This window comes from Aquila chrysaetos, chromosome 24 (assembly GCF_900496995.4).
Source record: "Aquila chrysaetos chrysaetos chromosome 24, bAquChr1.4, whole genome shotgun sequence".
NCBI lineage: Eukaryota > Metazoa > Chordata > Aves > Accipitriformes > Accipitridae > Aquila > Aquila chrysaetos.
The window spans coordinates 8416061-8435704 of record NC_044027.1 but is presented as its reverse complement, the minus strand read 5'-3'; the positions used below and the strand labels follow the sequence as shown (position 1 = coordinate 8435704).

General features: G+C 46.4%; 1 protein-coding gene across 18 annotated transcripts in view; it reads left to right on the top strand.

Moving 5' to 3' along the window:
• The window catches only part of EXD3 (exonuclease 3'-5' domain containing 3), a 297484-nt gene that overhangs the window by 166711 nt on the left and 111129 nt on the right, over nucleotides 1–19644 (top strand). The window contains exons 20-21 of one of the 18 annotated variants that reach the window (XR_005931367.1): nucleotides 3990–4319; nucleotides 6143–8212. The exons of 15 other annotated variants lie outside the window; for them this stretch is intronic. Coding sequence is in view for 2 of the 3 variants with exons in the window: in XM_041119956.1 (XP_040975890.1) it covers nucleotides 14269–14373 (105 nt within the window). In the remaining variant the exon portion in view is untranslated. Of the gene's footprint in view, nucleotides 1–23; nucleotides 877–3989; nucleotides 4320–6142; nucleotides 8213–14268; nucleotides 15107–19644 lie in introns of those variants that run through there. 2 more of the 18 variants (XM_041119956.1, XM_041119960.1) reach the window with 2 other exon arrangements.

Here is a 19644-nt window from a genome sequence, read left to right as displayed (position 1 = left end):
TTTCATGGTGTTATGTATTACAGTCCTCAAAATGATGATGCCAAATTAGCCATTAGAGGTCAAACCTCAGCTGACAGCAAATGTTTTCTTTTGAGGAAGTCATCCTTATTCCTGGGAACCAGTTTTGTCCTCCTCTGCTAAATGCAAGAAAGGTATGAATGTGTGTTTTTTCCTGGAGGGCAACACTAGCTAGAAGAATGCTGGTTTTAGCCAGTGGAAACAGCACAAGCAAACAACGATCGGCAGTGAAAACAGCACTTGTATTTAGACTAGCATAGAAAAGAAGACACAATGTAGTGCAGAGTAAATGTCCTTTTATACAGTTCTGTACAAGGCTTTTTCTTCCTCTCATGGGTTTGGACAGATCGTGAAGTGCATTGGTCAGCAGTGATGCTGGTGCACTGGGAGAAAGTAATGAAAGGTCAGTGGGTGACAGTGATGGAGTGACTGTAAGGAAAGCGAAGAACTCTCTGGAGAAGGCAGTGACACAGCTATAACTCCCATGTGTCCCAAAGAAACTGTCCCCATGTTTTCTCTCAAAAGTCATGAGAAAACAAGAGATTTGTAGCCAATTTAAGTTCTGTTGGTTTCAGTCCCCTGTGCCTCCTGAGGTCAGAGTTCAGTGTATTGACTGTGTCAAGAAGTCAGAATTCCCATGTTTTATACACTGTGGAGTTTCTCTTCCTTTTTGACATTGGTGCCCTTATAATGCTCTTTGTTTGTATATCATGGTAAGGATGGGATGCCCAACTCCTGGTGTTTGAATGGCTGTATATTTATTCTGGTGGGTTCTCAGGATGGTAATCCTACACATAAACCAGCAATACAACCAGTGGATCTCATTATTTGAGAGACCTTGTACATTAAAAGTTAAATAATGTCAAAGTTCTTGTTTTCACAATGGAGTGACCAGATTCATTAGTAGATCATGTGAAGTAAATTGATTTGAATCCATCCAGAAGGCCTCCAGGCCTTTATTTTCCCTTCATAGATCAAGATGATTGAATAGCATTGGAAAGGAGCCTTTCTTCTAAGTTTGATGTGGGCCATCTTGTAGCACAGGTAGTATTATGACAATGTTTTTCCAAATCTTGTAGAGAATCCTGCACAAAACCCTTGCCCTGTTGTTGCAAATGCAATTAAATCCTGCTACATGCTTCATGAGAATGAACAGTTTTGCAGTGCTCCAAGATTTCCAGTGTTTGCCTGGGCAGCCGTTAATACTGGCAGCAGACCTTTGTTCCTTCAGAAGAATGTGTGATCTCTAGGCGTTTTTGAATCTTTTGTTTGAGTCAGCATTATACACTGAGCTACACACACTTGGCTTCATTGTAGAATTTGCCAGATCTGTAATTGCTTGACAGCATTTATCTGAAGACCTTTAGGCATTAAACTGTGTAACTTCCTTTTGGCATAAAATGAACTATATCTGTTACTCATAGTATTAATTGTATGAGATGACACCCTATGCCAAAACCGTATGTCTGTGGACCCCTGTGGGATACAGTACATGATTTCCTTCTTCATCTACTGCTGCGAAGGCATTTTCAGCTGATGTTGAAGATGGTAAGTAACATACGTAGGGTTTGGGCTTTTCAAGACCTTGTCCCCATAAGGTTCACGTGGTCTAAATGACTTACTTGATGTAAGAAGAGACCATTTTGTGTTTGTGTAAACCCTTTCATCAAAGGATCATGCAGTGTTTCAGAAACAGAGACAGGTAAAGCAGTATCCTGGTGAAAAGAGAAACAGAAAGCTTTTAAATTAATTTCTCAATTCATACATTGTGTCAGTCTTGAAGAAGATTATATTTTGCAGTTATCTTGATGAAATACAGCTATATTGTGTGCTGTAAGCCCAAGGTGGGATTTTGCTGAGCTAGGCATGGATGCTATCATTGAATCAGTCATTTATAAGAGGCTTAGGATAAATTTTTCTCTCTTTTCCCCCAAGAAGGCAATAGAAATCCCTTGGTAGCAGGAAGATTTTTATAGTGAGTTTATGTGAGAGTGTGCTTGTCTGGAACAAAGTCTCCTGATAGCACAAAATCATTTCTTCCAGAGGGCAGCCCAGTACCTTCCAGTTTCCTGACACCAGATAGCTTAGAGGGAGGAATGACAGCGTAGGAGTTTTGGCAAAGGGAAAACGTAACATTCAGGGCACACTTCTTGTGAGTCATTATGTTTTCTCTGGACAAGTGGATTTAGATTATTTACCTGTCTTAACTCAAGATACACAGTCTGAGTTGATCATCTTTTTATTCAGGGAAGTGCTGGGGGAAGATGCAGGTGAAAGCCTGTTTTTCTCTCATCCCCAGTAACTTCTCCATTCCCACCCCCACCTCGGCTTTTCTCTTTGTGGTTTCTGGGGGAGCTACTCCTACTGAGGCAATTTAGTGAAGTAGGAGAATATCATATGTTTAAGGTGAGCACAGCCAGGTTTATTCTCCTAACTGCCCCTTAAAATGACTGTGGTTACTATCAGGTGTCTTGCAGCCAGGAAGGTGGCCCAGCACCCCTTGTCCCCTGCCCACATGTTTGCAGCTCATGCTTGGGAAGGGGGCATGTGGGGAGCCAGATGTTGAGACTGATCCGGCTGAAACGGGAGTTCCCATTTGCGGCTGGATCAGTGCTTTGTAGTCACGAGGTACCACAGGAGCAAGTTACGTCCCAGGTGCACTGATGGCCTGGACCGCTCCACCTCTGGCAGCCTGATCCTGGGGCAGTGCCCCTGCCTGGAGCCTCGGGCATGGCAGTGAGTATGGGTGTCCTGCAGAGGTATGGGCAGACACTTCTCTGCAGCTGTTAGGGTTTTAATTTGACAGTCTAATTTCATGGACTTTAAAGAAGGGGAGATCACTGAGCTGGGTCCTGCAGGAGGAAATGAGCTGGTGGTTGGAGAGAAGGAAGTTGGTGGCAGAGGAGTCAGAGGAGGAGCACAGTTCCCTACAAACAAGGTCATGTGAATGGCTGTTTGGTGACAGGATGGAGTGATCGATGTGCAAGGATAATAGCTCACTGGGGAGTCATCCTGAAAGCTGAAGCCTCTCAATATGTGTGGGACATTGTGGAAAAGAAAGTTAAAAAGACATCAAGTAAAGCCAGACAGCTTCTTGCACACCAGCCTGCCTTACAGCTCTGGCTAGCATGCTTCACTTGGATCATTTTTGCACACTCCAGTTTCTGACTATGTAAGTGAGTTGGGCACTAAAAAGTTATTCACGCTTCCTTCTGTGCAGACACTGGCCTGTGCCAAAGGATTGAGCCTTCGCTCCCAGGAGGAAACCCATCCCGCAGCAAGGACCAGCCCTTGGTTGCTCTGACGAGCCTTCGCTCTGGCTGCCTTCTGCAGTTGGGCCATTCCTCCCCGAGCGGGGCCTTCCCTGGATCAGCAGCATTTAGTGGCATTTACTGGAGGGCTCAGATTACCCCAGTGAAAATAATCGGTTATGCAAAGTTACGCTATTTAGATTGGGTTTCTTCTGTGTGGCCAGTGAGGTGTGAAAGTCAATCTGCTCCATAAACCCTGAGGGCACTTTCTCTGTGCTGATTTGATATGATAGCTTTGGGTTTGGCTGTTGGGAGAAAGCTGGCCCTGGGTTCGGTTCAAAGGGACACAAACTACAGGTGGTTATGGTGGGACTGGGCTTGGGAGCAACACAGTACACCTAAATCCAGCTGGGGCTGAGCCAGCCACAGCCTGGAAAAGCAAATGGGTTGCCCGAGAGGAGGGTTCGATGTTTGGATCTTGCTGTGGTTGCAGAGCCCTTCGGCCATCTCAGCCGAGCTTCCAACTGAATATTCTTGTTTATGGTTTTATCAGTGCACTTCTCTTCACAGGCTCATCATCATGGTCCATGCGGTAAACAACAGTGTAATTAGTAAATTCTCATGGTTAGGAGAAGGACTTGCTGTAGCAGGAGTGTTTCATGGTATCCATCTTACACTTTTTTCATGATCATCTTCCTTTTTTCTGTGATGGAACCACAGATATGGAGTTTCAATGCAGAAAAGTCCCTGTGGACCAGCAGCCCTTCCTGACTCTTCCTGCCTGCCGGCCATGGTTTCCATGCCATTCCTGCACAGAGAGACACAGGCTCGCGTCTCCAGTGGGGAGGCTGCAGGTGACCAAGGGGTTCAGGCTGAAACCCTGAACTAACATGCCAGTATGGCACTAGACCATCCGTCTGTAAGATCACACCAATGGCACGTAGTAGCCATCATAAGGGGCTTGCTGGCTGCTTATTGATGTTTATAAGCGCTGGAGGATCCCCAGGTAATCAGCCTGAAGGATGGTCCAAGGGCTGCTGTCTTGGCCAGGTAATGCAAAACCGATGTAATGGGAGCAGTACAGAAAAGCAGCACATGCAAATTTAAATCGGTGTCTATTTATGCTGTCGCTGATCTGTGACTTACTGCAGTAACATTCATATTCAGCTTTAGGGCCAAAAACAATACTCAGCTGCTTTCTTACTTCTTAATGAAAAATACCTCTTTAGGGTTTCTTTGAAGTCCCCACCCCTGAAAATCCCCACTATATTGTCATCATTGTTACTGTTAACAGCCCCTGCCAGTATCAGGAGCCTTTCCTGACAGATAGCTCTGCAGGGGCTTTGTCCAACGCTTCAATTCAGCCCTATACTATAGACAGTTTTAAATGGCTAATGACGGGCCTCCCAGGGGATTTCTGCCAAACTCTCAAAGACCTCCCAGGTTTAAAAGTGGCAGGGTGTCCTTTTCCTGGGGCCAGCCGCAGGAGGAATGCACACAGTCAGATTCTCCTACCTAAGCTGCATCAGCCTAGTTATTTTTTCAGTTGCAAAGAGTCATCCATGCGTATATAGCTGGTTGCTTAGCAGAAGAGAGATAGCTGTGTCAGTAGAGGACATGGAATAAATAGAGGAAAAAGGTTAGGTGGAAAGTATCCCCACCAGTTTGAGGCATTAGTGCATTTTAACGTTGAAAAATATCCTTTTTGAAAGTCACAGGAAAATATGAAAGACACTGAAAAATTAAGCCAGGGTCTGTATCAGACATAGGACAAGGTTCATTCTCCCCTAGTGCATAGTGATGGTACAGTGATATTTATGGGTTACAAATAGGAGTGTGAATGATGTGTGAATGAACTGGGCTCCTACATGCCATTTTCAGAGGAGAGGCAGAAAAACACTGGAGGATCACTGAGGGTCTGTTGGAAATGGGACTGGGACTCTTATGCTGTGATTTCATGAGAGTTTTAAGTTGGTGTTGGCGGACACTGCTGCCGGATGAAGCCGTGCCTCTTCTCCCACCTCTCCCCTACCCTGGTGCCTCTCTAAGCCCCCCTTGTCCCAACACAAGTGCTTGTTTAACTGCAGGGTCGCTGGATCAGGGAACTGATCCCAGTTGAAACAGACCTGTCAAAACCAGATGGTTAATTTTAACCCAGCTCAGTTCCCCAGTCTGGTTCACTCTGCAGCTGCCCAGATGTGCATCCGCGCAGGAGGGGGCAGGAGGACTCTGCCTCTGCTGTGTCAGCATGGGCTTACGCTGGCCAAAGCCCTTGCGAGCCCACAGCTGAAAGAGCTCAGGCCAGCGCTTCCACAGCCCTTGTCTGTTCAGTCCCTGCTAAATGAAGAGAATTTGGCTGGTGCTGCACAGTGTGCTAGGGAGGGTCTCACCGGGATGGGTGGCCTGTCCTCCATGGCTGTCTGGTCTCGGCTCAGGAGATGAAGCCTCAGCCTGTCTCAGCCCTACCCTGTTAATATCCATTAATTTTGGACCCTTCTGGCAGTTCAAAATCTGTTTTGGTTCAAATTTGATCTTCAGCTTTATAAATGAAGTGCGCAGTCAGGTGGGTCCTTATTCCCATGTAAACAGAAACCGTACCATTTTGATCGGCTTGTAGCCAATGTGCACCTGACCACAGTTTTGCATCGTGGCTGAATACAGTTCACAGCTTCTGAGTGCGTTTCTCAGTTTATTCATAGTGAAAAGGGCTCTTCTCAGTGATTAGCAAATGAATTTCCCAGAGGACAGGTAAGAATTGGTTCATAGTTTGCACTTGTGCTACCAAATGCAACAAAATCTTTCCTCCTGCTAAAGGAATCAAAATTAATACATTCTCTTCTGTATTAAAATAATTTCTTTTTTTTTTTATTGAGGGGAAATCTGCCATCTCCCAAAATGATGCTGTGTCTTTAACTGGGCTACTGTTGTACAGAGTAGTTGAAGCTTCATTTAGCCTGAATGAAAAACTTGATGCATGTTGCTGAAGAGAGGAAACTGGTGGTGGATGATTTACTCGGAATGCCCTACAGCAAGGAGGTTATAAATGAAGAGGGGAAACACCAAGAGCACTGAGATCTGAACCAGAGGAAATGCACGAAGCCTTGAAGTGACCTTATGTAAATTCCTAATGATGAGACTTAATTGAACCCATTTTTTCCAGGGGTTGTAAAGATCAAAATAACAACAGCCTTGAAATGCAAAGGTTTCTAGATAATGCATATGAATGTATGGTTGCATGCAGCCGAAAACTGCCCCAGGTTTGTGCAACCAGCCTGTCCAGCAGCTGGATACTGGATCCAGTCTTGCTCCAGGAGCTGCGGTGCCCAGGGGCCTGACTGAGGCAATGGGGCTGCTCAAGGTGCAAAAGCAAAGCCTAGCATCTAAGTGCTGCCTCCTATCCCTGTGTCGGAGCTGCCTCTGCGTAAATGCTTATTTTAAAGTCTGTGTTTCTGCACTGTGTCCCAGGAAGCCTGGCGTGCCCCGGGAAGCAAACGGCGTGCAGCTGGGAGAGCCGCTTGCGAAACGAGCTCATGTCCTCAGCCTGGCTCCATGGGGGCGAGTGCCCCATTGCACAGACACGGAAATCCCAGTGAGGAGAAACAGAGCACCTCTTGAGGGGTCGCCGGGCTGTGCTCTTCTCACTGAGGATGGTTCCCGACATGAAATAATGTGGGCATGTGTTCAGCGTGACAGTGTCGGAAACTGATATGGAGACTGTCAAGACCAAATTCCTGTGCTGTTCCTAGAGCTTGAGAGATTTTTTTCCTCTGTGCTTGCGTTCAGCTCTAGGATTCATTCTCCTCTTTCATATTAATACATTTGTGGTAACATGAAGAAGTATTGATCTGGGGAGAAAAAGCAAGTTGTCACTGCTGTGAAAAATACTTATCACTGATTCTGGTGCCTAAATTCTCTGGGCTGGTGTTTTCTAAGGACTTGCAGAGTTAGGTACCCACAACGCACTGAATGTTTGTGAAACACCAGCTGCCAAAGTCTCCTGAGTTTCATTCAAAATACAAGATTAACTGATTTATTTAGATTCATAAACAGCAGTAGGGAGCAGGGAGGCTCTGACCCAGTGAGAAGCTGTGGATATGGCTGTGAACAGCAGGCTAATGAAGATGAAAAACCTCCCCTGTCCAGAGTAATCCAAACACAGTCTTACATATGAGTCTGTTGGCCCAAGTGCGCTGTTTGTCTTTTCAGTAATCTGAAGCCGGAGCAGTACCCTGAGATGCAAAGGGGACAGTGACTGTTTGTACGTAGCAGAGGCCAGTTGTGCTGCTGCCTAAACTGAACAGCTTCCCGCGGCGGAGGAGAACTCAGTGGCACGGTGGTGCCACTGCGGCTCTGGGGATGTGCTCCCGTGGGCACAGCCCGGCTTCCCGGCTCCATCAGACCCAAAGAGAGCAAGAAACTCAACGTCTTCCCTTTGGAGGCAAGCTGGAAAACCTTCTCTGTATTTAAAGTTCCCATGGCTGCAGTTTGAATTTGGCACACAGTTGGCCTCGGGGTTATCTGAGGTCATGTACTCAAATAGTTGTAGATAAAACAAGGGCCTGTTTGGATTGGAAATCTCCAGAGGGCTTTTCCTTTGCGCGCGGGTAATGATATTGCAAGAGGACATGAGCCAAAATAAAGATTCGGCTCTGTATGCAGTAGCTCAGTAAAATAAAACGAGGAATGGAAAAAAAAAGAAGAAAAGAGAGGAAAAAAAAAGACTATTTTCATTATGTTATTTTCTGAACTTGCTGTTGAGATGGAGGAATTACAGCCAAGGAGAGGGAGTCCTGCAGTGAGACGCCATCCAGGACTGGGCTCGCCACGCCGCTCTTCCAGGAAACTCCCTGTCGCTGCAGAAGGCCGCCACTTTTTGGCTGTGCTTACCTGCCCATGGGCTCAGCCAGTGCACCCGCTGCAGTGCAGGTCACCGTGCCGCAGAGCCAGTGGCAGGGTGCAGGGGATACTGCCGGATGGTTTCCCGGGCTGCAGCCCTGGCCTCCTCCAGCCTCACAGCTCCTGCTCCTCTGCTGAAGAGGCTTGTTTCCAAAAATCACTACCAGTTGGGGCAGTTATAAAGAGGGAGAAGTTAATGGTTTTTGGAAGTTAAAGAGGGAATAAGATTCTGTTGGGCTCATTCACAGGCCCTTGGGCTTTTATGGGAAACTATTTACTCACCGCTTAATGCAAGACTGCAGAGTAGAGCACATTTGGACAAGAAATGTGATTCAGTACTTTTCCAAGCTGCCATTAGAGAAAAGCGTATGCTTGTAACAACAGCTCTCTTCCTTGCTCGCTGCCCGCTACAATGATCTTCATGGCTTCACAGCCTGTTGTCATGAAAATAGTTGAAATGCAAAAGCAAAATGACAAAGTTGGGAAGAAAATTAGGCCTTTGAGGGCTTTCTGGCTTCCTGTGATGCACTCGGATGCTGCAGTGATAGATGCTGCTATAAAGCATCACCCAACAGGTAGTGAGAAAGTATAGACGAGACAGGAATGAGGAGGAAAAGCCGGAGGAAAAGGTGTTCGCCACACTTCACAGCGTGCTGCAGCTCAGGGCACTGGGGAAGCCAAAATGGGACTTTCCTCTTGGCGATGTGACTTCCTGCCCGTGGGCCTGATGAAGGCAGACACAGGCTGCGGTGGTGTGGGCAGTATCGGCTTTGCTGGCCCAGAGGTGCCCGTTCTGTTGGAAGCCAGGGCTGCTGTGCGTCGGGGAGCAGCACCACGTCTTGCCCCGTCTCCATTGCTTATACTCTCAGCTCCCGCATAGGGGTGCAGTGCGAGGAATCCCCCTGCCTGCACTTGAAATCCCTGTGGGGTGCAGTTGGGCAAGTCCTGCTGAGCTGCCATGTTTCAGACGGTGTTGTGACTGGTGGCACGTTGGTAGTGCCACCTCTGGGCTCTCAGCGGGAGCAGGCTGGTGCCAAGTGGGGAACTGCTGTTTGAGAAGAGAGCATGTCCTGCACCATGCTGGGTCACCTAGGCGTTGCATGGACCTGCTGCGTGTGCTTTAGGGCTTTCCCCTGAGAATGAGGAACGTACAAACCTTTTACTAATATGAATTTCATTTCTGTGTAGAAATTATCTGAAGACAGCTTGCAGCTTTGTTATGCTTGTTTATTGTGTTGGTTTTAAGATTGCTTGCTGAGGAACTGCAGATGTGGCTGTTTTGTTGGTGGCTGTGGACGTGAGGAACCCAACTCCCACCAAGTTTAGGGGGATTCGTGTGTCCCTCTCCTCTGGGCTGCTAAGAAGAATTCAGCCTCAGTCAACAAATCTTTATCTACATCTTCATTAAAGTTCACTCAAGGTGCTCATTGAAGACTTTGGGAGTTTGAAAGGTTGAATTCATCAATTGATTTATTTCTGTCCCCTGTCTGGATGGAAATAACTGATAAATGTAGGTTTCTGACGCAGATTCTGAAGTTTACATCTTCACAATTCAGTTTCTGCTAATATGTGCTTCAAATGTATATTCACATTCTTTCTGTGAAGCCAGTTTGTTAGTAGGGAAGGAGTCATAAAAAGGTCACATATTCATCAGGATTCATTTTTAGAAAGGGAACAAGGCTTGCATGCATGTCTCCTTGGAGCATTGGCCCTGCTTTTCTCCTTATAGGGAGTATTTTAATAATGGTAACACTGTAGTTTTTCAGCTTATGGAGACATGCAGCGATGTTCCCAAAAAGCCTTAGTTGCATTCAATGCCACCAAGGGGTTTTCTCTCTGTGCATCCTGTGTTTCTACATTGTGTGTGTTACTACAGCCTTTCTGTATCTTGTAGATGTGGTGTTTCTTAATGTTCTTACAGTGTGCTTTTAGTACTTATCTCATGACAAATAGCTAATCAAATATTTTAGGTCTATAGTATTCCATCAGAAACACTTTTGAGCTGCTGGGTTTCTTTCTGAGCACGCACGGACGTACTGGGAAAAAACAGTAAGTCGTTACTGTCAAGAGAAAGGAAAAACAGGAGGGCTTGGCACTTGTCTGGATCCTTATGATGACATACAGACCTGTGTGAAAATGACATTTTCTTCCCAGAAGGCCTGAGTGCAGATCATCTTTAGGTGACCGTTAAAGAGGAGCGATTCGTTACCACCATTCCTGCTGCGGGCCAGTGGGTTGTACGGTTGGGCTGGGTCAGGGCTGGGTGTATGGTTGCATGCTGTCCACTGGTGTGAAGGGCAGGATCACTTATCCCAGTGCCAGCTGGAAGGGGACAGAGAGTGACTGATGTGTCAGGAAGCACTGGCAGGCAGTACCCTTCCAGCCAAAAGCCAGCCAGGACAAGTCAGTTTGAATTTTTAATTTTTTTTTTTTTTGTAGGAATATGAACTGGCTCCCTAATTTTGTGTTGTGTTAGTGCTTCATGTCATGTGCCTGCGCTGCCTTTGATCCCAGAGCAGAAGCTTTGCTGCTGGATTTGCTGTATTGTCACACTGCAGCTTGTGTCTTTTGCTTACCTCTCTTGGGCAATAATCCATTTTACAGAACCTCATCTGGGTTTAGCAGGATTGTTATTCTGGCTCAAAAGAAACTCGGGACTTGGCAGAAGAGCCAAGGACCTGGTTTGCAGTGCAGTGGCAAAGCCGGGAGGACAAGGGAAACATTTGTCACCTGAAGGGTCTGTATGATTTAACTGAACACACACATCTGGCAGTTTTATGATGGTGACATTTTGCATTTTTTTCCCTAGTGATAGAGCGAAATTAATCAGAAATGCTTTGGAACAACAACTGTTTTATAGCAATTGTAGCATGAGTGCAAGAGGAGGCTTGTCATCATGGCAGCCTCAGAGCTAATTTGGTGAGACATTCAATTGCCTTTAAATCTCCACTAGAGGATTTTTGCATTTCTGGTCGTGGGTCACTTGTGCTAATTTGGCATCTCTCTTAGAGCAATTTACATTTTTCTTTCAGCACAAACACTTATCCTCTCTAATAATGAGAACGCTCCTGTGCTTGGTTTTGGGGGTGGTGGTGAAAGTAGTTCAAATCTGAAGAGAGGCAGCTGTTCTCCTTGGCTCACCAGCATGTTTCAGGCATTTGTTGAGCCTACAGAGGAAACACATTCTTAAAGTCTGTGTCAGGAAACCAGCTTCGAAGGCAGAAAAGTCATGTGAATTTTCAGTGTTCCTGTAAGACCTATAATTTGTTGCAGCACTGTGGGTGCTGCAGTTCATTTGTGGTGCATGTTAGTGAAGCCCTCACGGGATTTACACTGCAACACAGTTAGCAGATTTTAATCTAATGTTACTGAGTTGAATGAGAAGTTGCTGTATGAGAAGGTAGGGTTGGGACATGTGGTCATTGGTGTGTAGAGACGTACGCCTGACATGAGTTCAGGCGTGTGGGTTTGAGTGTAAACTGGCCAAGAAATGAGCTTTTGTCAATGCAGTACAAGTAAGGTTGTTCTGAAAATAATTTAACGTTAAATGCGTGAAGCAAGCCTCAGATCCTGCCCTTTCCTGTGCATCCCGGAGTTGGAAGAACAGTGAGACAATTGTGCCTCAACTGCTCGATGCTGGTGAGCTTGGAGGCTCTGGAGAGGTCGTTTACTGGTGAGATCAGAAGGATGTTTTATTTGTTGCAGAGCACGGAAGTGCCAAGACCTTCTGAAAGAGGACAGTGGTACAGGAGAGAGACTGTAAAGTCCATGAGAGCTCTTGCACAAGCAGAATGCAAAGCAGGGACCAGAGCAGAAGTGTCAGAGAAGAACTAGGCACTGGTGACCCAGCCTCCCTCTGAAGAGTCCTGGAGGGGTCATGGCCCTCGGGGTGGATGAACAGGAAGAGAAACGAGGGATTTCCTTTAGAAAAGGAGATGGTGGGACTGAACCTGGACAATTGAATAGTCTTTGCAGATTCCCCCTTCTGTGCCAGCAAGTCTTGATTTCAGGTTTAAAGTAAAAAACTTAATTCAGATCAGTTCTTCAAGCCTAGGTAACATTTTTCCAAAACAAAAGTGCAAAACAGCTACTTCCCAGGAGCAGGAGACCTCTGAAAGGGAGAGTATTTGTGTGTTGCTTGTCCAAGCGACAATGATTAAAGGTTTCTCAGCAGGCTTGTTCCCTCATTAGAGATTTGAGCCTCTGCTTTGAAGTTCCATCTCCAGCTGGAAACTCACACAAACCTTTGGGCCAGGAGCACTTTTTTCCCTGAAATATTTGATATCAATGCTTTGGTACAAATCTCTAATTTGTGTGCAGCTTCTGCTTTGTGACTCATCTACCTTGGCAGAAGACAGCCAATGACAAACTAGGATTACTGAATGAGGGAAAAATCCACATTGCCCTGGAAAGGTACCTAGGGACCTCAAAATCCTGCCATGAGATAAACTCTCATCACAGCCAGTTTGGGAGATGGAATTATTTTGCATTACCTCCCCTTTCTTCTCTGTGAATATAGAAACTTTTAACTCTCCTCCATAGCAATGATGGATTGCTGGGAAATACAGAGCATAATCCTTTGTCTTTTTGGAACTAGGGAATGTTTTAAATAAAACTTTGAAAGGCAGCCTCTGCCTGTAGCCCTGCGCAGGCTTGGAAGCTCGAGGTCAGGGTGCAGATGCAGATGTGAAGGTGAAGCTCCGTCCGTTTTGTGCACGTGGTGAGGCCAAGGCATGCGGAACAGCTCTGCATGCGCTTGCATTGGTGGTTTTTTCCTCTGTGCTTGGAGCAGTCGTGTGGGTGCATCTGTTTCTTCTTCTCTTGAAAATGCATTCCTAAGGAACCCAGGAGAAACGAGTGGCCTACAAACAAGGTCTGCACTGCTCCCATGCTCCAGTTACCACAGGAGGGACCTGCTGGTGGTGGCTGTGGGCCATGCAGTCCAGTGCACACCTGGACTCTAGATTTCCCTCCTCAGTGTTGGAAGACATTAACACCATTCATGTGTGACCCTGAAACAAAATGCGCTCTCGTTGCTGTGGCTGTGGTATCCTAGCTGGGCCTGGTGGGCTGGGATGGATGCTGGATAGCTGCATCTTACTTTTTAGGGCTGCTTGGTAAAGGCTTTCAGAAAGCATTTCTATGGAAGAAAGTCCTGTCTCATCGTCTCCCCCCCACCCCCAGTCACAAGCATCTTTGTGTAGCCCTTCCCTGTTGCTGTTTTCCCATGGCAAGAAGTGCCTAGTTCAGAAAGCATCAGCCCCAAGCCCTTTGATCTTTTCTTTCTCAAGAGAAAAAAGATTAAAAAGAGACAAGAAGTTAAGGATTTGTGAGGGGGGACGGAACATGAATAGCAAATTCTGCTGCAGAGGTCACCTCCCCCCAGCTTTCTTCCTGTGTGATCAGGAGGAGGGAAGGGTGCGGAGCCGGTCTGTTGGGGGATCCAGGGAGGAGGGAAGTAAATTGGGGGCAGAGGAGTGGGGGTGGAGTGGTGAAGCCCTTCAAAAGGAACAATGCTTGCAAGCTCCTGCATTGTTAGGCGGTCCTTTGCAGAGAGTGCCATGAATACAGGTTATAAATTCTTTGGCCATTGAGAGAGCTCTCCAAACCTGACTCCATCCTGCACTAAACCAGACCTGAGCCCTATCAGTTGCATAGCAATGAATTCATTTACATCTGGATAGTTAATCTCCAATTCACTTGACAGTTTATCTCACCCTTGGAAGAGCCAGCAGTGCCTGCTCTATTGTGTTGAAGCCAGTCTACGATCATCAGCTAGGCTAGTGCCTCTTTTTTGTGCGCAGCAAAGATAAGAGGGGTGGGTGTTGATATCTACCTTACGAAACACGCAGTTATCACCCCAAGCTGCTTGATTCTGTGGTATTTTCACTTGACATCCTCCCCATCTTTACCCTTTGCCTCTTCAATGTGGAAATGCCATATCTCTCCCTCAGTTATTGCCGCAGTACAACTGAAGTACTGCTTTTCTAATGTCAGTGGTTTTAGGTGAACGATTTACACAATCCAGAGCTATTTAGTTTGTACTCATTTACTGAGGTCTCCTAATTCTGCACTGATTTTTATCTCTGGATATTTTGCACAGATCCCCCAAGGAGGAAGTACTGCTTTTGTTCCAGCGTGGCTCAGCAGAGCATCTTCCAGGGGGATGCCAAGGACAGTGCCTGCAGCTGCATCGCAGGGGCTGTGAGAAGCCTAGGATGACCCGCGGGGATGGGAGAGGCATCATTCACCCAAACCCCAGCAAGAGGAGTCGAGCCTAATTGTGAGCCAAGGCCTTCTGAGTAGCACTGGTTCGGCCCATTGTGACTGGAGAAATAATTACAGTAATGCACATCCAAATGGGCAGTGATGTGGAGAGAGAGCTCATTGCTTTTGGGCTATATGGGCATGTGGAGGTGAGAACACAGCCTGTTCTGGCAGGTCGACTAACATTCTGTTAGTGTTAGGAAAGTGGATCAGGAAAGGAGAACTTGGGGGTCAGAGCACAAAGTTAAGTGTGAGAATTCCATGATTTATTCATATTTTTAAGTCTCCAACTTTAATTTCCTGCAGTCAGTATTTGTATGTATTTGATGTGGTTTGGACATGATCTGTAGAAGGGCCACTCTAATTAAAATATCCCTCTTCTTTTATCTAGAGTGGCTGCAAATCTTTAACTGGTCCTTTTGTTTCCTCTAACACACAGTGCATTTAGTTCTGCTCTGGTCACAAGAATTATTTCTGAAAGGCTGTCTGAAAGGTTTAGTGTGATTAACACTAAACAGTGAAAAATAGTGAGACAAAGTAAAAAAATTATGTGAATTTAAAAACTAATAATAAGTTGAGGCAGGAAAGCAACTTTGGCTTTTTCTTTAAGTACTAAAGAATCTTTTGTTTGTCTGCAACCAGGAAAATAAAAAATGTTTCCTTTTCCAATAAAAGCTCAAACTGTCACTGAGTCACAGCAGTCCGGCAGCTGAAACTGGAAGTAGAGCTCCAACTCTCCCAAGAATGCTTTTCTCTCCCTCTCACCTTACCTCTCCTTGGGAGGACCTGTAGCATGAAGGTCACAGGAGAAATTATTTACTGAAGAGCGGCTTCAGACTGCGTGAGCAGTACATCTCAAACAGGAGTGTGACTGCATTTCTTGTTTGTGACCTCTAATTGAAATTGGTTTAATATTGGAAGATTTAGCTCAGCAATGTGGCCATCACTGTCGCTGATCTTCCTTCAGCATGAGACTCCAGTCTGTGCTGGAGTCTATCTGGATAGACTGTCTATCCAGACAATGCTAGTTGGGCGTATCTTTGAGTCACTTTTGCTTCCTTTCCACATTGCTCTTAGGAAGCCGGTGAGCAGCCAGCAAACCAGCGACTTACACCAGCCTGCAATGTCTTCTGGGTGTGAAACATAATGGGGTCGATATTGAGTTCTTGAGGAACTCTGCTACTAGCATTGTAATAGTAATATGGTGAATGCAGTACAAGCACAGGGCAAAAGGCAGATGCCTACCCACAGAATTTATTCTGTAAGTATAAAGATGGAGACAGAAGGGGGAGCATGAGGAGACAGGTCTGGTCAGCAAGATGCAGAGGTCCTGACAATCCTGAGATGATGAGGATGTGAAAATACTTCTCTTACAGCAAGAGGCAGTTGAATGTCACGATAAGATATGAATGGACCAGAAGTGAAACTGGCCCCTCAACACTGAATGAGAAGTGATGGCTGTGAACGGGAGAGGCCAGTAAAGCAGCTGATGCTAGGTTTGAGAGTGAGAGGAAAGGCAGGGACAGGGCGGAGAGGGGCAAGCGGCCGTGGCATGGGTGGAGAATGGTCATTGCGGTAACGCTGCAGTGAATGTGAGTGCGACAAAATGGCATTTGCTGAGACTGGAGGAAAAGATGCCGCAGGAGTTGCGAGGAGGTGGTGAAAGCCTTGCAGGACCTCCTGGTCAAAGTGCCTGCGCAGGCAGGGGCAGCTTGCAACCCTGCACCAGCTCATGGCAGAAAAGCCACAGCCAACAGATAGTCAGCTTGCTGTTGTCCAAAAAATGGAAATTTTGGTGTGTGTTTGGGAAAGGGAAAGTGTAGTCTCAGAATGACCTACTGCAAAGATCCCCCAGGTGTGGGAGGAGCTGGGGTACCCCGTGGGAGGACTGTCAGCTAACCTGGGACTGCACTGACACTGCAGACAGCTTTTTCCCATGTTTGGTGTTACCCAGTGGTAATGCGAGTAACAACTGTAGCTCGGTCAGGGTTGAGGAATGCCTTTATCCTGTCCCTATTCTGAGCCACAGTTCACTAACAATGTCTCGGGAGCCGGAGCCGTCTCCTTGCAGCCGGCTCGGGAATGCCGTTCACCAGCCTCTGCTGTGTGTGTGGAGCGGCTTCTGCTCCCGAGGGCTGGAGGCAAGCAGGGAGGGAGACCTCCTCAGGCAGGAGGTTGGGAAATTTGGGATGGGGGAGTGGAAAGATGTGCTGTGGCATTGCCACCACCTGGTACAGGCAGGATGGGTGAGAGGTGGGGATGTGAGGCTGAAAGGGGGACTGGTGGGGATGGAGGCAGCTCCATGAGCTTGTTCTGATCTCCTTCAGCCTCTCATGGTGGCCTGTTCCAGGGCCAGATGATGAAGCTCCACACTCACCCATGGCTGTCTGTGGCATGGCCTGAAACACATCCTCTCCTCACCTGGAGCTATGAGCCCTCTCAGTGTTTCTGAGCACCTCTGGAGGAAAGCATGTGCTTTGCAGAGTGTTATTCCCTGAGTTGTTACTTCAGATATCCTCTTGGTTGAAGCAGCAGTGCTCTCTGGAGAGCAGTGGGTCGGAGGTGGGACATAGAAATGTGGTCCAAACCACAGGAGTCCTTTCTTAGGCTGCGTCTGGGTCTGAGGGACCATGGTGTCTCGTGAGCATGGTGCTCACCATCAGCCAAGCACCTGAAGATGACTGTATTCCTGTCTTGATGACCACGGGGCTGAGTGTCTCCTTTGTCTTTGCAGTGTGTGGACATGCATTTTTAGTTGTTTAATAGTAACATTTTTCTTTACCAACACAATTTTCGAATTCCATTTATTCCTCGGTTTTTCTTTTCTCGGGATGTTGCCATGAAACATTGCAGGTCCAGGAGACTGAAGCTTGTTTCTAGCATCAGCTTGTAGCAATTCAGCCACAATGCATGATGGACTGCTGTCTGTGGGGACTGCAGCTCACCGGCGTGTTCGAAGGAGAGAGTTTGTGTCCATCGCCGGGGTAATTCCTCATCCTTGGGAGGAAGGTCATTTCCATTTGGGTGTCATAGTCATTATAGGAGTATAAGTCATTATAGGAGTATAACAATGTTTTAGAAGCATTTGTCAATTAGTGTTGGTATTCTGGAGACTTCCTCCAGAACAGAAACCTCCCCCAGCTTTGTCTTCTCGCTCATCCCTGGCAGCTGAGGATGAGCATGGCTCTGCCTCTCCCCGGTGAAGCCATCCTGGCTGTGACGGTGTGCGCTGAGCCGTGCTCCCCACTCACCCTGGGTGACGCGCCATGTGCACGCTCAGCACTGTGGACCAGCCTGCTGCGTCCCAGCCGCACTTTGTTTCCCCCACTGTTTCAATTCTGCTGTTACTCAATAAATGCAGTTCAGGCCATGGTATGCCCCGTGGGTGTTGCCATGCTGGCCGCTGGAGGCCAGGTGCTGGCTGTAGTTGGAAGCATCAAGGCAGGAGGAGGTTTGCATAAGAGGACACAAAGTGGAACTTGCCCTTTTACAGCGAGTTTATATTTTCTTAAAAAAGGACCATTTTACCCCTGATTGGCCCATTTCCCATTCTTTGCTTTACGTGGCCTTATGGTGCCGTGGTTCTCCTGCTGCTGGAAACCCTTGTTGTGTTTCCTCTTCTGAGTCACCAGTGGAGATGGCAGAGTCCTTGCAAGGTTTAAGCTGTTGCTATTAGCAGCTATTGGCATTTCTTTTTTTCTGCTTCATGTGAAATCAGCCGTTTTATCTCAAGGTGGGAAGAGTTTGGGACTGGCCAGCTGCTGGGGAATGACACACTGAGAAATAATGTGATTAATCACTGCAATAACTCAGGTACCAACATGGTGCATCTTCTGACCCTTGGGGTCATTAGCCCAGGTTTTAATGTCATTTTGGTGTGTGATAGCAGAACAAGGACTTGTCCAAGCAAAATTATGTTATTTACCTTAAAATCTATGGGGAGATTCAGTGTTTGGTAAATAAATTAATGGATGTGAAAAAGCAACATCCTGTTTCAAAGCATGAAAAAGACTAGTTTTTCCTAGAGAAACGAGACAGAGTTGTGGGTTTTTATGTTTCTTTTTTGTGCTCAAGTGGAAGAGTGAGGAATCATTCCTTCCTGTGGAATTAATCCTGCTCTGCCTTCACAACTCCTCGTCTAAGTGTTTAAATACCTTGTTATTGTTCCTTGGTGTAAGAGCAAATTGCTGTTTCTTGTGTTAGTGTCTAGTGACCCACAGCCATCTTTCCACATGAAAGATGTCTTCTATCTTTCTTATCTGGTCTGTGGTTTTTGTTTTTTAAAATAGCCCAATACAACTTTATTTTATTGTACTTCTGTGTATGTGTTTAAATAAAAATAAATTATAATAAATAGCATTAATATAAATATTATGGTTAAGATTTAAACTAAACAAAATTAGGATGTTCAAAGCTGTATTTTCCATAGAAACTAATGAAGCCCCTTTCTGCCTCACTTTATGGCAGTCTGTAAATCAGGACACCAGGCACATTACGCACATGGGATGCGGACAGGACAGGGGGGACTGCATTTGGCACATTTGGCATTTGCTCATTTGAAATTTCAATCATAACGTCTTGCTAACTTGGTTGTTCACATCTAAGTTCCTTGCATTTTTTTTTTAATTAAAAAAACAGTTCTTTTATTTCTTATTCCACTGAATCAGAGTTTGCATGCAGGCTTGGTAAGCACAGAAGAGTCAGTTGTCAACACGGAGAGCAGAGCTGTCACCGTTTGTAAATGGCATTTCCTTGTGCAAGTACGGGGATCAGTGTCTCGCTCAGGACTCTCAGCACTGAGTCCAAAGGTTTGGGTCATGTTGGTTTCATAAGCGCGTTTAGAATTTACACTTGCACCCAGGATGCATCTGGAAAATGTCTTGATTGGCCGATGATCATCACATTTTCATGCTCAGCTATCTGGAAACCAGCCCTATGGGACTACATGAAATCCTTGCGTTTGGGTGGGTGTTTGTCGGTGTCTGGGTACGGGAATTGCTGCTGAATTTACTCCTGGAAAACCTTGGGGCATGCTGGATTGTGCTTCTGCCAGGCTGTGGGGCAGAAGTCCTCTCTTCTGCCACCTCCCTCGCAGAGACGGCAACTTTCTGTGAATATCTGTTATCTTCCATGACGAAAGCCAGATGAGTAATTGCTGCTACTTATACTATTGAACTTTCATAAAGAAATTCTCCACTGGGTTAAGAACAAG